Source organism: Lactuca serriola, chromosome 8 (assembly GCF_051521515.1).
Source record: "Lactuca serriola cultivar US96UC23 chromosome 8, Lser_US96UC23_V15, whole genome shotgun sequence".
Lineage (NCBI taxonomy): Eukaryota > Viridiplantae > Streptophyta > Magnoliopsida > Asterales > Asteraceae > Lactuca > Lactuca serriola.
Window position 1 is genome coordinate 307,591,308 of NC_136415.1, and position 17,198 is coordinate 307,608,505.

Consider the following 17,198-nt stretch of genomic DNA (forward strand, 5'->3'; position numbering starts at 1 on the left):
CGTTTTCTAAAATAAGATGCATACATGCACCATATATACTCTAACCCTAATATTAAATACGGCTGAACAAGCCCAAACCGTTTACAAAGAGGACTAATAACAAGGACCAATGACGCAACACTTAAATACTCAACATAACCTTCCTTGTAAAGCTTGATAGGAGGTTGTTTTTGTAAAATGAGAAATCTTCCACAAATTCATAATAAATTTGTTCAGTTTATGGTTTAATTTCAACATTTGTTTTTTTGAACAGACTAGTTTCGATTATCTAATTTTATACGTTAATCTGTCATTTTCTATTGAAAAGAAAAGAAATAACAATTGTTAGGTTAATTTGGGAAAATATAAATGATCGAACTTAAAAAAAAATTAAATCATAAATTAATCCAAAGTATTATGATTTTATTGGACTAAAACTAATTTTTAATTTGTTTCTAGTTTTGGAATACAAGGAATGAATACCCATTTACTTTTATTTCTAATTCAATAAATGCAACCGACTTATTTCTAATGATATCGTCACTAGTTGTTTAATTTACCATGTCACCCCTATATCTCGCTCCCAACAAAATATATTCACATTACAAACCAAGGGTGATAAATGCCATTTCCTACATAAAAAAACAAAAAACGTTTCCTTCGTTTAAACAAACCCTCCATATTTTTTTCTATTGAGTTTGAAATTTCAAATTTCGAATCTAGATTGGAATAAATTATGTATATCTTTATAAGATCATAACAATTAATTTTGTCGGCTAAACATATATATACTCCCAAACCTCTTAAACATATGCATCACACATGTATACAAGATGTCAAGAAATCAACCCAAATAATCATAATTCATAAACATATTCCATTCCAAGAAAGAAAATTAATCAAAAATTAATGGTCATTAACGAAAATGATTAAAGAAAAATCCGAAAAAGACATGACAACCACAACCACTCTCCATCCCTACCATGAAATTCAAAACAACAGCAAATGATTTCTTCATCCTTGGCCAATAATGTCACAACGAACTAGTACCTCATGCAATGAAAGTTGTACATAGTTGGAGGGAAATTTCAGTTCTTCTTTCGTTTTCAAAGACCCTTCCTTAGGTAAGAAATTCATTACTCCATAAGCATAAATATATTCCATTTCCTGTTCATTGCTTTTTCTTCTACTGCAAGTGAAAAATCCGAAATATGGTTGTTGTTATATGATATCTAACCTACACTTGCTTTATACGTACTCCCACATCTTCATAATCTACCCTAGATTATCTTTATCGTTTCTCTAGCTCATCTTTCTACTCCGATTACGTATGTTTTCATTTTCGATTTTCCATGTAAAATTCTGGGTTTTTATAGAAAAAACTAACATAGATTAGATGTCTTTCAGTGATTAAACATCATCATGCCATTTGGGTTGGTTTCGGCTTGGAATAAGAGAAGAAGAAGCAAGTCAGATGATCATCTTGATCCATGTAAGTGTTCTTCAGACTTCAGTTTCTGCATGTTAATTAATAGACAAGATTTCTTGAAGTTTTAATGGTGGATGATGAATTTTCAGGGGTTTATAGACCTGTGGAGTATTGGAAACTTGAAAATGAACAAAAGATTCAAAACCCACCTCAGAAAAAGCACCATGGATCTTCGGTTTTTACATTGAAGGAAATGGAAGAGGCGACTTGTTCTTTTAGTGAAGAACATTTAGTGGGAAAAGGAGGATTTGGAAAAGTTTACAAAGGAAAGTTGCAGTCTGGTGAGGTAAGTTTTCAGAAAGTTATATTGAGTTTAATTATTTTTTTTAATCTTTTTAAAATCCCAAAACCAAAAGTATGATATTGAAGTTATTCGTGTTTTATACATTCGTTTCATTGTTTTTTCAAATACTTTTAAATAGTGCAAAACCAAAAGTATGATATTGAAGTGTAGTATGAATTAATGTTTCAAAAATTAACTTTTAATCACCCCAAACTGACTCAAAAAAGATTTACAATTAATAGTTTTCAGCTAGTGGTGCATGTTGTTGTATACATTATTTAATTTTCACTGTTTTTTCACATAAAAAAAGATTTATATAATAGAAAACTAACTTTAATATTTATAGTAAGACCTAATTTCAAAAAAGCCCTTAAGTTTAGCAGGAATGTTCGGTTTTACATTTTTAAAGTATTTCTGGCTCATTAAAACCGGAAGTTTGCAACTTTTATTTTAATTTTACCTTTTTATATATTTCATTATTTCTGGTTCATTAAAGCCTTTAAATTTGATAGAAATATCCGGTTTTACCTTTTTTGTGGTTTATTAAAACTCTTAAGTTTGACAGAAATGTTCAGTTTTATCTGGTAACGTGCAAAAAATGTAAAATTAAAAAAAAATTATAAATATTTGGCTTTAATGAATCAGAAATACTCAAAAGGCTAAAACCAAACATTTTTACCAAAATTAAAGGTTTTTATGTCATTATAATGAAAATTAGAGATAAAAAAAATGATCACTTTCTCAAAAGTCATTTAACATTTGGACCACCTTTAAAATCAAAACGGCAAACATCATCAATTTCGCAACTCAATAGCGAAATTCCACCCAAAAAAAATTATCTAAAACACACAAAATGTGAAAAACCGCTAAAAAGATCTAAGAAAAACAATTTTTTTAGAATTGTTTTTGAATAAAGAAAAAAGAAAAACTTTATAATTTATAAAGGTCCATATTTATCCTATGAATTGCTTTTAATTTGTGTTTTTGCAAAATAATATCCACAGCCAAAATAATAATAATAGGATTCACGACTGTATATCACTAAAGTTTTTCGGTACTGTAAAACATATTTCTCCCAAACAAGAAAACCTTAAAATAATAATTGAAAAAAAATCACTATTTCAAAATTGTAAGAACAAGTTCACAGCTTTTAAGAACAATTTTGAAATGTGAAATACACTTTAAACTTTATAAATATTTTGAAATGGAAAATCAACATGTTCATACCATTTGTATTTGATACGTTTGGTTTCCTCATACCGGATGCAGTAGAGCTTCTTAAAAGAGTATAATGAATCATGCATAGTAATGTTATATCCCTAGATCTTCGGATGTAGTCTTTAAAAGAATTAACTTTACCATTCAAAAAGGCTTAGCGGCACAACTTGTTGCCCGTTTGTCATCTCACTCATTGTATGGTGACTTTTAATTAAAGATAAGAAGAATGAGAATAGTTTTAATTAAAAAAAAAACAATATTTTATAGAAATTTTTGTGATGAGAAACTGTTTTGAAATTATTTGTAATCTCGTAATTGACCGGTTGCAAAATTGATCGTGAATTTGACTTTTTGTCTAAATAATGTCAAAATGATAAATGCCTTTTGGGAAAAAAAAAAAAAAGTCATTTTTGTAATTATCTATGGATTTAACCTCCAAAAATAACTTTTAGCACCCTAATTAGACCTAAAAACAAATAACCATGTTGATGTTTTAGTTGTTTTCACTATTTTTTTTTCTTCGCATAACAAATGTTGTTGTGTATTGTTCTTGTGTATAGTTTCCTATATAACTCGATGAATTCACACATATTATCATAATAAAGACGGGTTTAGATGAAATCAGGAAAAAAAAAAAACAAAAAAACAGATTTTGAATGAAAAGTAAAAATCTTGAATGTTTACTGGAAGGTGGTTGCGATCAAGAAAATGGAGTTACCACCATTTAAAGCAGCAGAAGGGGAACGTGAATTTCGGGTTGAAGTTGATATTTTAAGCAGATTAGATCACCCAAATCTTGTATCATTGATAGGATATTGTGCAGATGGGAAACACAGGTTTCTTGTTTATGAATACATGCACAAAGGAAACTTACAAGATCACTTAAATGGTTTGTGTTTTTTTTTCTCTCTTTTTATCCGTTTGTAGGAGCAATATCTAAATACCATATTTAATTTTGGATTCATAAATGATAAATACAGGAATTGGGGAAAAGAAGATGGATTGGGCTGTGAGACTTAAAGTGGCAATTGGAGCAGCAAGAGGACTTGCTTATTTGCATTCAAGTTCTGCTGTTGGAATTCCTGTTGTACATAGAGATTTCAAATCAACCAACATTCTTCTTGGTGATGATTATGAAGCAAAGGTATAATGCTCTTCACTTTCTTTAACATTTCTACAAAAAAAAGGGTTATTCTTGCAATTACTGGGCCCACATTGTCATGTCATGCCATTTGCTGTCTCAAAACCTCATATGAGACGTAAATCAGGTACAGGTATAAGTATGCAAATGGCTGGTATAAGGCTAGTGTCAACAGACCAATCCACATTGAAATTAAAACTCTCACATTGTGTTTGTTGATATATAATACTCGAACATTTGACCTTTTCTACAACTTATTCGATTTCCAAATTTAGTATTCTTATGGTTTTAACATATATCAGATTTCGTGTCCACAGATTAATCCACGTTAGAATTAAAACTCACATTTTGTTTGTTGATATTTAATACTCGAACCTTTGACTTTTTCTACAACTTCAATTTCCAAATTTAGTTATTTTATGGTTTAAACAGATATCAGATTTCGGTCTGGCTAAACTAATGCCCGAGGGTCAAGAAACTCACGTGACAGCAAGGGTTCTTGGTACATTTGGCTATTTTGACCCCGAGTATACATCGGTAAGATTATTATATTCTACTTCTTATTTTTTTTAATCGAAATTGCCCAAATTGGTAACATAATCACATTTCTATTAATACAAACATTACACTGATCATATATTTGTAAATCAAAATGGTTGTTTTTCAACTAATAGACTGGAAAACTCACTTTACAAAGTGATGTTTATGCATTTGGAGTCGTTTTGCTTGAACTTTTGACTGGGCGTAGAGCTGTTGACCTCAACCAAGGACCCAATGATCAAAATCTTGTACTCCAGGTATATTTTTTTGTGTGATTTACAAAAATATTTAGGCCAAAATCGAAACTTTTCTCAATTTTGTTCCTTATCTCAAGGTTTCATATCAATTTTGGTCCCTAGAATCCTGAAATAAATACCAAAACCGATACAAAACATTTAAATAAGGACTAAAATTGAAAAATATTCCGATTTAGGACCAACCATGGTAAAAATCAGAAAGCACCTGAACCAATATTGTAGTTTAGTGTTTTTCTTTTTATTAGAGGTGGAGAATCAAGATATCAATAAGGTTATTTATGGAAATACGCAGGTTAGGCATATATTGAATGACAAAAAGAGATTGAGAAAGGTGATAGATCCAGAAATGAGTAGAAGCTCATACACAATCGAGTCGGTAGCCATGTATGCAAATTTAGCATCAAGATGTGTACGTGTTGATAGTTATGAAAGGCCATCAATGGAAACATGCGTGAAAGAACTCCAAATTATCATATACACAAACTCCAAAGGCTTGGGCATGGCCATGCATGCATTTAGAATGTTATAAAGATTCGGTAGACTCAATTTTATTTCTAAAAGTAATTATTTTTCCTTCTTATAAACAAGTATAGCATAATGCCATTGAAGCTTTTGGTGTTTTTCAAAGAAACATGAGGATCCCACAAACCCTAATAGAGAATGAGAATAGTTGATATTTTGCTCCCAAAAACAAAAGTTTATCCATATCATGTCTCTCATTTTAAGTACACATGTACTTTCTGCTTTATTGCTATCTGTATTGCTAGAATCTGGTTTATTGTTACTTTATTGCTAGTATCTGTTTTTTTTTTTTTTTTCGGACTCTTGTTCCATATGGTTGCATACATCTTATCTCCCCTGACCAAATCCATATGGGATTTTGGGTTTGTTGTTGTATCATTAACTTTCATATGTTACTATTCATTACAACAATATTTGCTTTTGTGAAACTATACAACAAAAAAGTACACGTTTTGAGTTTTCCTATTATACACTAATTGTAGAGCTTTAGACATATCATACCTCACGTCTATGACCCGATTGGAAATCTTTGAAATGCATCTCTTATGTTGACCGAGTTGACTTTTAAGAAAAAGTCAACCCGATACCTTGCTTTAAGCCAAAATCTTGACCAAAGAACCAAACTTCAACCATATGAAAGCAAGATTTCTAAGCATCCATTTGCGCAAGATTTTTGTCATCATCATATGACATATTTGTCTCTGAAACGATGTTGGAGGGTGGAGGAAGTTGTTTACACATTAAATGCTTACGTCTTTGTAATGTTAAAAGGATCAAAATGCTATCAGTTTTGAAGATTGTGTATCCTGCTTTTGAATACATGTGAAATGGAGCTGAATCGATCATTCTACAGTGTAAGTAAACCTCCCTCACTAAACTCATTTGAGAAATGAGTTCTTCACTTGCCTTCAAAAGATGCCAACCAATGCCCTGTCTGAAAGTAATCATACACAAATCGATTAAGAATTCATGTTCTTGTTGGTTAAATTCGTACAAATTTACATATATGTGGCTATGTGAGTTTGCGATTCTTGAATGTCAAAATTGGCACTTTTGAAATCGAAAATTACTCACAAGTTTATAACATTATGACACAATTTTTATGAATGTCAATATTGAAAGTCAAGAACCTTAGAATATTTGGAGATTATAGCATCAAATGAGAAAGTAAAGCTTCAAAATTTATAAGAATTAGACATCAAGATACGAAAAGGAAGATGAAATGTTACCTTCTTAGGGATTTCTTGACTGTCATGTTACAGATATATGGTGCATTCTTTGGAGGGGTGGGAGATGGAGGTGAAAGATTAGCCCCCAATTTATCAAAACTTACTTCAACAGTCCCTGCTAATTGAATATCTTCAATTTCGCCCTTTTCTTCATCGGTATCTCTTCGATGAAACGCAATCAAAGTCACAGCATGAGGCATCAAAGCTCTCCTCTCAACCAAATACTGTTTCACTAAAAAACCCAATAATTTGACATAAGCCTTGGGTAACACCATGGATTCTGCGAAGGATTCGGCAAGTAACTCAACAGTCATGTCCATTTCTTGTTCTTGCATCACACGGATTAACAGCATCGACCCAGATGGCAATTTGTGGAAAATTTTGAAATTTTCGAGGAATTTTAGCTTTTCGAGATCATGGTTTGAGAGGAACTTTCCGGTCGGAAGTGGGTTTTCTTGGAGAGTTGGAGATGATGATGAGTGAGAGGAGCAAGTGAGAATGAGATGTGTGGATTTGGGGAAGATCTTGGGGGAAGGGTGTGTGAAGATGGGGTTTATGATGTGGGTTTTGGAATGCGGTGGCTGGTGGCGGAGAGTGCGATGGGCTCGGAGGCTGTGGTGGTGGTGGTGGTGGTGGTCAATGGAGGAAGAAAGAGAGAATGGTGTTGCGGCCATGAACGCAAGAGAGAAGGCTGCGGAGATTGGTTTTCTTTTGTTTTCCTTGTTTATTTGTGGATAAATATGAATATTTATATCGCTAGCCACTTAGCCTTGTGTTCGTGTTGAGATCTTGACTTTGGAAAATGGAACAAATTTTTTCTATAAATATACAAGATATTTGTATACCATCTTCATAAGATGAATTATTATAACATCTAAGTTGAAATAAGAATTAAAGTGATTTTTAGTTAAAACGAAATAAATAGTATAAAATCGAAATTACCCTAAAAAATATAGCATTTATTTGGAAACAACACAAATTAGAACTATATTTATTTTAAAAGTGTTTTGACTCGTATAAAACATGATGATAGGAGTTGAAGAGACGTACGACAGACACATTAAGCAATCAAACCTCTTTCTCAGATCTCAACTATCAAGATTTCTTGCCTTCCTCTAACATTATTTTCTTTGGTTCTTCGCCTTTGATATGCATAATGGATGATACTCGATAAGCTTGCTGAAACTTTTTCAAACTTATCAAATAATCGTCATGGTCTAATGGAGATGCTTGAGTCTGTGACTGAGAGTAAATACATGAAGAAGTTATGCTTATCTTCAACTTACACCACACTATGGATGATATGGAAGGCGCGAAATGCTATTGTTTTCAGGAACGTAAGGTGAGCGACTATGTTGATTGCAGATAATATTAGTATGGATACTCTCAATTGGATTAAACGTAAGGTTAAATGTAATTCTATTGCCTGACATTCTTGGAACTTCTTCCCTATCTTAGACTGTTTTTTGTAATTGTTCGAGCTTCTCGCATGAATTTGTTGTTTGTTTCTTTGCTAATATTGCTTTCCATTTAAAAACACTAGATTCGTAAAGGTAACCAATATGCATATCTTTGAGAAATAATTAAACGAGATCTTAATTTATAAAATTTAAGATTAACGCGTTGAAACTCCAAAGATACAAGTCTATTCCAGAACTATGGTGTAATTTAGAGTTGATTAAGAGTTGTATGTATCATCGTTCTACACAAAATATGCATTCAAATAATAATCAAAGAGCATGAGATTATAGACCCAAATACAATATACCGTACGCAAAAGTTGTACAAGGATTAGAGCCAGCGGCGGAGTCAGGATCAAATTAAAGGGTATCCTTAAAAATTTTCTAAAAAAATACCCTACTGGAAAAAAAAAATCGAAAAAAATTACACTATTGAAAAATTTTTCCAAGGCATCCCCGGGAACCACCTAGCTCCACCAATGATTAGAGCTAAGTCATATTCAAAACAAAGGTATGACCTAAAAAATTATCAATATACATCATAACCAAACTCAAACAACATATGTGGGGTTAAATGAATCGATAAGATAAATAGCTTAAGTAAACTATATATCACATCTAAAACCATCATAGTAGCATATAGTATGGATGAATATTTCCTAAAGTATATATTCGCTTAAAATTATTGATTGATTTTTTGATGATTTAATACGAGTTAATAGATTCTCGTATAAAAGTAATGAAATATGGAATAATTGATTTAATTTATGGCAATATAAGTCTCATGACACTTATGTCATAAATGTGTGGATAAAAGTCATTAGCATTCCACCTATTTTATGGTAAACTAATGTGATCATAATTGCAACACCTTTCATTAAAATAATCATTTAAAGTAAAAGTTTCAAAATGTTTTGTAAAACAATAATCATTTTAAGAAAACACTTTACATATATGATATCAAATAGTCAAATCTATGAAATTTTAAAAGATATAAATGTCTAAACTGTAACATCCTGTTTTCATATCGGATTGACCTAGGACTTCAAGGAGTCAAAGGCATGGTTTTTGGGTAAAATAAGGGCTCACGACGTGACCATTGAAGTGTCACGAAGTAAGAAGGGATTTAATGAAGATTCTGATTTAACTGAGCTCACGATGTGAGGTACGTTGCAGCCCAAGCCCACGATCTTTTAGGGTTTCCATACTATTTAAACCCCATAAACTTCATTTTAGGGTTCCAAAGTAACCACCTTCCCTAAACTCAATAAAACCTAACCATAGCCTATCCTTGTGTTTCTTGAGCTTTTGGTGGAGTTTTGGAGGTTTAAAGAAGAAGAGATTACCATGGAAGCATAGTTGCAGCTTGGAAGCTTCATTTGCAACCTTTAGCCACACTTCTGGACCAATGTAAGTAATCAAGATCCAAGCTTTATGTTGCCTTATTGCTAGATCTAAGGTTTTATGCATATTTATCCAAGATCTTAAGAGTTAGAGCGTTGCGACTCCATAAAGTTTGCAACTTTATGGGTCCTTAGGGTCCCTGGATGCTTATATGCCATGGATCTGAAGTTTGAATGATGTTAGAGTTCATTCATAAGAATTTATCTTCTTTTTCTCCATGAATAACCTAATTTGAGCCCAAGACTTGTATTGGACATACAAGACCTTAAAGCATCGATTTTTATGATCTTTGGAGTGCTAGGAAGCCTCATGGAACATATGGATTAGTATCTTAATGGATTAAGAGGTTTTTGAATCAAAATGGCATTTAGACGGACCTCACGACGTGAGGAGATGCATGTCACGTCGTGAGGGTGGTCAGACTCGAGTATTTTGTCATGCGTGGCTCACGACGTGAGCCATAGATGGTCACGTCATGAGGGTCTGTTGACCGTTGACTTGCGTTGACTGTTGATCATCGACTTTTTTACCAAGTTTGACTGTGGGTCAAACTTGAGGATTTTTGGCTATTGATTGAGATTCTATCTGGTTCTGGTGTTAGTGGATTCGCGTGAGTAAGCAGTGTTGAAAAGGGGTCGTATCGTAGTGTTCAGAGTTCTTTGATTCAGGTGAGTTTCGCCTCATTGTACCGTGGGTCGAAAGCACCAATGCCTGCCCATTAGTTTTAGTTATCTGTTAGTAGAAGGATGCCTCAGGGACTGCATATAGTCATGTAGGATAGACTGACGAATTTTGGTCTAAGCTCTCTTACTTGTTCCTTGTTTAGTTGTGGTTCTAGAGTAGGACCACCTATACAGGTGGCTATCTCACCCCTGAATATATACGGTCATGCATTCATTGGATTGTTGATACTTAGTATGTTGTTATGCTATAGTGATCTGCTAGATCGGTATCCTGGTATATAGTGTAGTGATATTTTAGATCGGTATCTTGGTATATTGGATGTTGTTATGCTATAGTGCACTGTTGGATCGGTATGTTATCTGTACTTTCTAGTTATCATCTAGTAGAGTTTCCTAGGGACTGTTTATGGTCATGTAGGATAGCCTGAGAACTCTTGATCTAGGCTTTCTTGCATGTTCCTTGTTTGGTTGTGGCTCTAGAGTAGGATCATTTGTTTGGGTGGCTATCTCACCTCTGGCTACTTATGGTTATGCATTTCATGAAGGTTAGCTGGTAGTGGGATTGTATGTTGTGAGAGGACTAGTAGGCAGTAGTGAGCTGTATGATTGATGCTTGCATGTATTATGTGCCTAGATAATCCCTGACTGTTTATATGTTGAAATATGGTAGTGGTGGGTTGAGGCAGTCCTACTTTGTGTTGTAGGCCAAGATACCCGGTGCGGGTCGGCTGTAAGCCGAAGGCACGGAGGCTCAAGAAGAGTTGTTGGGTTGAGGTGATGTAACACCCAAAAATTTCATGCCAAATTAAAACTTTTTCAAACCATTCATCATTACAAAGGTTGTTTTCAAAATATCTAATATCAGAGTTTTCCCAGACACATAAACAAATCATGAGGAGCTGTATGATCATGCCTTCGCCTTGCCACGATCCCCTGATGTACCTAAAACAATAAAGTGAAACTGTAAGCCCGAAACCTTAGTGAGCTCCCCCAAAATACCAAAGCCATTACCAATATAACCACATCATATAACAATTACATAACATCATGCATATTGAGCCTTCAGCCTGACTGAACCGCCTCGCATGGCCTACAGCCTATCTGGACCGCTCCCGAGCCGTCGGCATGACTGGACTGCCTCGCAGGGCCTACAACCTATCTAGACCGCTCACCGGGTATGTTGGCCTACAACACAAAGCAGGACCGCCAGAACCCAACCCCCAATCAAAAAAACATGTGCACATAAATATCATATGCTAGCTTATATCACAAAACAGTCAAACTGATTAAACAGTTCACTAATCATAGCAGCATCCTAATAACCGGGATACAGACCTAACCGGTCACTGACATAGCATCATCCTATAACCAAGACACTGACCTAACCAGGCCACTAAGCATAAGAATACCACCATCCTAACTACCAGGATGTAATCGATAAACATATCATGCCATAATCCAGATACAAATATATAAAGGGCCGGCCTTGGTGCCTTAGACCCATTGGTATAGTGAGGATAACTCACCTCGTACTGTCGACTCGAAGATAAACCCAAGCTCTTGGATTGTCGGCATAACTCCACCACCTAAATGCACCATGGAACCATGCTTGTAAATTTCCAATTTCCCAAAATGCCCCAGAAGTCCAATGGTCAACCCTTGGTCAAAATCAAATTCGTCTGCCAAGGTCAACGGTCTATGTTGTCCTCAACTCATCGAGTACAACCAGCCAGTCGTCGAGTTCCTTTCATACTCATCAACTCGCCGAGTCATTCGAGTGACTCGTCGAGTTCCTAGTGTCAGTGGTCGTAACTCCATGGCCAACTCATCGAGTTTTCCTCTTACAACTCACCATGTTCATACGTGTCCAAAGGTTAAGAAAACCCTAGCTGACTCACTGAGTCATCGACTGACTCGCCGAGCCTAAGGCAATCTTCATCGGACTCGTCGAGTTGTTCATCCGACTCGCCGATTCCATTCAGTCTTTCATCCATACAGAGGCTTTTTAAGCCATGCCAAGGTTCCATATTGTAGATCCAAGCTCCTAGGGTATGTTTATCACGTAAAGTTGTAAACTTTACGTGCATGCAAGATGATAATGACCCAAAACAAGCTAAAGGAGAGGCTTAAGGTAAGGGAAAGGTCATTTCTTGACAAGGACTGAAACTTTATAACAGTGAGGGGGTAGAGGAGTCCAAATCTGAGGTTGCAACCTCAAATCTTGAGCCAAAGCAGATAACCACCAAAAAACCCTAAAAGAAAAGCTTTAATCCCATAGATGAAGAGATCTAGATAAAGGAGAGCCAAGGTAACAACTTGTTACCTCCAAATGATGCCAAGACAGAGAAGAATCTATATCTACAACAGCCCCTTGCTCCAAACTTCTTGAACTCCAAGCTTTCCACTTCCAAGATTCCTCTTCCAAGCTAAGAAGCACAACAATATAGAGAGCAACAAAAATTAGGGTTTTTAAACTCGAGGGGAGCAGTAAGAGAGGATAAAGGGGGATAAGTGATCCTTAAATAGGGTGCAAAACCCTAGAAATTAGGGTTTCATCTGCCAGATCCTATTCGCCGAGTCCCCTCTTGGACTCGGCGAGTAGGTCACCAAATCACGCGGACCAACCTGCTACTACTCGACAAGTAAGGCAACCAACTCGTCGAGTAGACCTTGAAAACAAGAAAATTCTTATAAAACCAATACCTAAGAATCGGGGCATTACAATTCTCCCCCACTTGAACTAGACTTCGCCCTCGAAGTCTGCCACAATGAATAGCTCCGGATAGTGCTCCCGCATCTCTGCCTCTGGCTCCCATGTCCACTCGGACCCCCTCCGATGCTCCTACTATACCTTCACCAGAGGTATCTCCTTGTTCCGCAGAACTTTCATCTTCCTCTCCAGAATGGCCATAGGCCTCTCCACGTAATTCAGGCGCTCATCGACCTGAATATCATCCAATGACACCACTGCCTCCTGATCCATAATTTTTTTCCACCTACGGCACATGGAAAGTGTTGTGGATCCGACTAAGCTCCTCCGGTAGCTCTAACCTGTAAGCCACCTTTCCAACCCTGTAAATGATCTTGAACGGCCCAATGTAATGGGCACCCAATTTCCCCCTCTTCCTGAAGCGAATCACACCCTTCCAGTAGCTCAAACTCAACTCCGTGTACATCTTGGTGGCCCCCGGGTGAATAGAGAAGTGAGACTTATGAGCCTCCTCCATGACTGTCTGTCTGACTCCACCAGACATCGAAACCCATACCAAACCGCATTGGGTTAATAATCCTCGGCTATCCTGCACAAACCGGGTGTTCTCTCCCCTGATCCTCTCCATCTTCCAGTTCTCTGGCCGTATGCCCTCGACCTGAGCATCTCTGATCAAACTCACAAGCAGAGAATCCATCGCTTTCCTCATACATATCGCTGGGGTGGAAGACCTAACTGACTTGCGGCTCAAAGCATCCGCCACCACATTCGCTTTACCAGGGTGGTAAAGGATCTCGCAATCGTAGTCCTTGACTACGTCTAGCCACCTACGCTGCCTCATATTCAGGTTCAACTGATCCATGATGTGTCTCAAGCTCTTGTGGTCCGTATATATGCTACAACGGACCCCATATAGGTAATGTCTCCATATCTTGAGAGCGAACACCACCGCTCCCAGCTCTAAATCATGATTAGGATATCTCGTCTAATGCAGCTTCAGCTGCCGCGATGCGTAGGCTATCACTCGTCCCCTCTGCATGCCGACCGCCTCTAGACCCGTGATGGATGCATCACAAAACACTAAAAAATCTTCAACTCCCTCCGGGAGTGTCAAAACTGGAGCCTCACACAAACGCGGATGGAGGGTGTCAAACTTCCTCTGCTGCTCAGGGCCCCACCAGAACTCCACCCCCTTCCTCTTTGGACGAGTGAGGGGTATTTCAATCTTGGAGAAATTCCGTATGAATCTCCGGTAGTACCCTGCCAATCCCAGAAAACTCTTGATATCTGAGGGAGAATTCGGAACCTCCTACAGCATGACTGCCTCGATTTTTTTCGGGTCGACCAAAATCCCATCCTGGTTAACGAGGTGCCCAAGGAACTGGACCTCCCGTAACCAAAACTCGCACTTTGAGAACTTGGCATATAGCCGCTCTCGTCTCAGAACCCCCAACAACTCCCTGAGGTGCTCCTCGTGCTGCTCACGAGTCTTGGAAATACACCAAGATATCATCTATAAACATGATGACCGAGCGATCCAACATTGGTCTACAGACCCGATTCATCAGGTCCATAAATACTGTCGGCGCGTTGGTGAGCCCAAACGACATCACCATGAACTCGTAATGACCATAACGAGTCTGAAATGCGGTCTTCTCCACGTCCTCCTCTCTGACCCGGACCTAATGATACCCCGACCTCAAATCTATCTTGGAGAACCACGATGCCCCCTGCAACTTATCAAAGAGATCATCTATCCTCGGGAGTGGATAACAGTTCTTTATCGTCAACTTGTTCAACTCCCTATAATCAATGCATATCCTATGTGATCTGTCCTTCTTCCTGTCGAAGAGGATCGGTGCTCCCCATGGAGAACTGCTAGGTCAAATTAACTACTTGCCCAAAAGTTCCTACAGATGTGATGACATCTCCTACATCTCGGGTGGCGCCAATCAGTACGACGCCTTGGCCATGGGAGCCACACCGGGCACCAGGTCGATCCGGAACTCGACCTGCCTCTCTGGAGGTATCCCTGACAACTCCTACGGGAATACATCATTAAACTCCCTAACCACCGGGACCTCTGAAACTGGAGTCTGGTCCCTGACCCGTGTATCCACCACATACGCCCAATAACCCGCACACCGGTGCTGAATATACTGTCGAGCCTTGGAAACTAAGCAAAACCCTGATCCCACTCTGGTGCCCTCACCATATACCAGCAGTTCTCCCCCACTTGGGGTTCGAACTACCACTCGCTGGCCCTCACAGTCAATCATAGCACCGAACCGACTAAGCCAATCCATGCCTACAATCACACACACCTCCCCCATGGGGATCAGAATCAAATCTATCACAAAGGATACCTTGAAAATCTCCATCTCACACCCTTGGTAGATCGAAGAAGCAGAAACCCCGTGTTCGTTGGCGATAGAGACTCGCAATAGACACTCTAACTCGCCCACTGGCACACTGAACTGCCTACTAAATGACTGAGATACGAAGGACCGACTCTCCCCCGAGTCAAATAAAACCAAAGCAGGTAAAGAGTTCACTAAGAACATACCTAATCACAGGTACAATATATAAGCATAATACAATCATAATAAATGAAATAAAGGAGCGAAACATACCAGCAACCACATCTGGTGCTGCCCTGGCCTCCTCTGCGGTCAGCTGGAAGGCACGCCCCTGACCCTTCGGAGGCTCTGTCTTGACTGGCCTCCCATCTGGTATCCTCAATGTATCCGACGCTGGAGCCTGCGCCGGCCTGGCTGTGAGCTGTGGACAGTTGGTCTTCACGTAACCAACCTGATGACAACGATTGGATATCCTCATATCCGATGCAGGGGTTGTCTGGAGACAATCCATAGCATAGTTCCCCTCCTTGCCACACTTGTGGCATCCACTACCCATCCGACAAACTCTAGAATGACTGTTGTTGCACTTTCCACAAGTGCGGCTCTACTGACCCCCAGTCCTAAAATCAGTGGTCTTAGACTGCTTAGGCGCCGGCTGTGACTGCGCCGGGTCCTGCCGCTGCTCCCTCATCTGTCTCTCAATCTCCAACTCATGCCGCCTAGCGGCCTCCTGCAACTCCAAAAGAGTATCATATCACTGGGTAGACACAAATTGATGGATGTTAGTCTTGAGCATGCTCAGATAACGGGTCATCTGAGCCAGCTCAAAAGCAAACTCTGAGCAGAATGTCACACCCCCAAACCAGAACGACGGAATCGTTCGAGGGCGGATGACTTCATGTAGTATCATAACAGTTGAGTAAATAGTAAAGAAAGCAAACACAACCATCATAAATATAATTTAAAAACTTATATTGTTGATTGTAATACATGTTTCAAAAGAAATTACATTACGATGATATAATAAGTTTGAAATTGACGCCTAAGTATCCCTTCCCCAAAAGTTGTTGTTTACCTGTATTACTGAATCCCTGAGAAATACAAGTAGTTTTGAAAAAGTGTCAACAATTAAGTTGGTAAGTTCATAAGCATTTTTGTATAAGAATTGTATGCCTTTTTTTCTATAAAGTAACTGAGTTTGTTTCTGGAAAATCCAATATTTTCCATAAATGAATAGTAGTTTTAAAAGTTCCAAAAACCGGAATGCAAAAGTATTTTCCATACCTGAAATAGTGTAAGTAGATTTATATATGTATATATAACCACTAAGGCGTTTGATAGCCCTAGAAGTCAAATGTTTTAATAATTCATGTGAGTTTTATAACCGTACTATTAACCGAGACTGCCTGTCACAACGTTCTTTAGGCGTTGGAATGATATGACGTTTGTCACCCCAAACCTACCAGTCCTACTGTAGCTAACAGTTTAGGTGCGGGATTGTTAATCCCGTATAGATCTATACACAAGAATCATGCTCTCACTACAGGAGATTATGGTTTATAACACAAGACTTGAAATGCGTACTTAAAAGTACATGAAGTTAAATGCCTCACAAAAGTTTGTATAAAATAGATATACGTATGAAAAGTCCATTTTTCTTGTAAATGTAAGTATTTCCTTTCTATAGTGTTCATAGAGTGTAAAAATCATGAATATCTCGTAAACTATACCTATTATAGTTTTTCAAAAGTGTGTCTCATTTGAATGATAACCCTTAGTGTGCTACCTGTTGGAACCTGAAAGTGAACCTCTAGCAATCCTAAGTACATATTCCGAAGGTTGTTGGTTCCGAAGGAAGATGTGATCCGGAACCATTCCGGAGCTGGAGAAAAGAAGTGAAGTATTTTGAAGAGGAACACATTC

At 37.6% G+C, this 17,198-nt stretch overlaps 2 protein-coding genes across 3 annotated transcripts; one reads left to right on the forward strand and one right to left on the reverse strand.

The window, feature by feature from the left end:
- The first annotated feature begins 963 nt into the window (after positions 1-963).
- On the forward strand, positions 964-5,612 carry LOC145066199 (Protein kinase superfamily protein). 2 transcript variants are annotated; one of them, XM_079013409.1, is made up of 8 exons: positions 964-1,103; positions 1,387-1,471; positions 1,558-1,754; positions 3,660-3,858; positions 3,950-4,113; positions 4,543-4,647; positions 4,785-4,907; positions 5,200-5,612. In XM_079013409.1, the coding sequence occupies exons 2-8, from the start codon at positions 1,402-1,404 to the stop codon at positions 5,434-5,436; spliced, it is 1,095 nt and encodes a 364-aa protein (XP_078869535.1). In that variant the 5' UTR covers positions 964-1,103; positions 1,387-1,401; the 3' UTR covers positions 5,437-5,612. The 2 variants fall into 2 exon arrangements, with proteins under 2 accessions (XP_078869535.1, XP_078869534.1); XM_079013408.1 differs by lacking the exon at positions 964-1,103 and adding an exon at positions 1,138-1,307.
- Positions 5,613-5,821: 209 nt separating this feature from the next.
- LOC145066200 (Acyl-CoA N-acyltransferases (NAT) superfamily protein) lies at positions 5,822-7,443 on the reverse strand. Its single transcript, XM_079013410.1, has 2 exons — positions 6,659-7,443; positions 5,822-6,363 (listed from the first exon to the last, which is right to left on the reverse strand). The coding sequence occupies exons 1-2, from the start codon at positions 7,330-7,332 to the stop codon at positions 6,078-6,080; spliced, it is 960 nt and encodes a 319-aa protein (XP_078869536.1). The 5' UTR covers positions 7,333-7,443; the 3' UTR covers positions 5,822-6,077.
- Between the last annotated feature and the right edge of the window lie 9,755 nt (positions 7,444-17,198).

What these genes read in the sequence shown, in the direction of transcription:
- LOC145066199 (XM_079013409.1), top strand. Translation starts at nt 1,402, where the DNA reads ATGCCATTTGGGTTGGTTTCGGCTTGGAATAAGAGAAGAAGAAGCAAG. An exon ending in AGATGATCATCTTGATCCAT is followed by an intron (nt 1,472 to 1,557) that starts GTAAGTGTTCTT and finishes ATGAATTTTCAG; the next exon opens with GGGTTTATAGACCTGTGGAG. An exon ending in CTTACAAGATCACTTAAATG is followed by an intron (nt 3,859 to 3,949) that starts GTTTGTGTTTTT and finishes TGATAAATACAG; the next exon opens with GAATTGGGGAAAAGAAGATG.
- LOC145066200 (XM_079013410.1), bottom strand. Translation starts at nt 7,332, where the DNA reads ATGGCCGCAACACCATTCTCTCTTTCTTCCTCCATTGACCACCACCAC. An exon ending in GTCAAGAAATCCCTAAGAAG is followed by an intron (nt 6,364 to 6,658) that starts GTAACATTTCAT and finishes GATTACTTTCAG; the next exon opens with ACAGGGCATTGGTTGGCATC.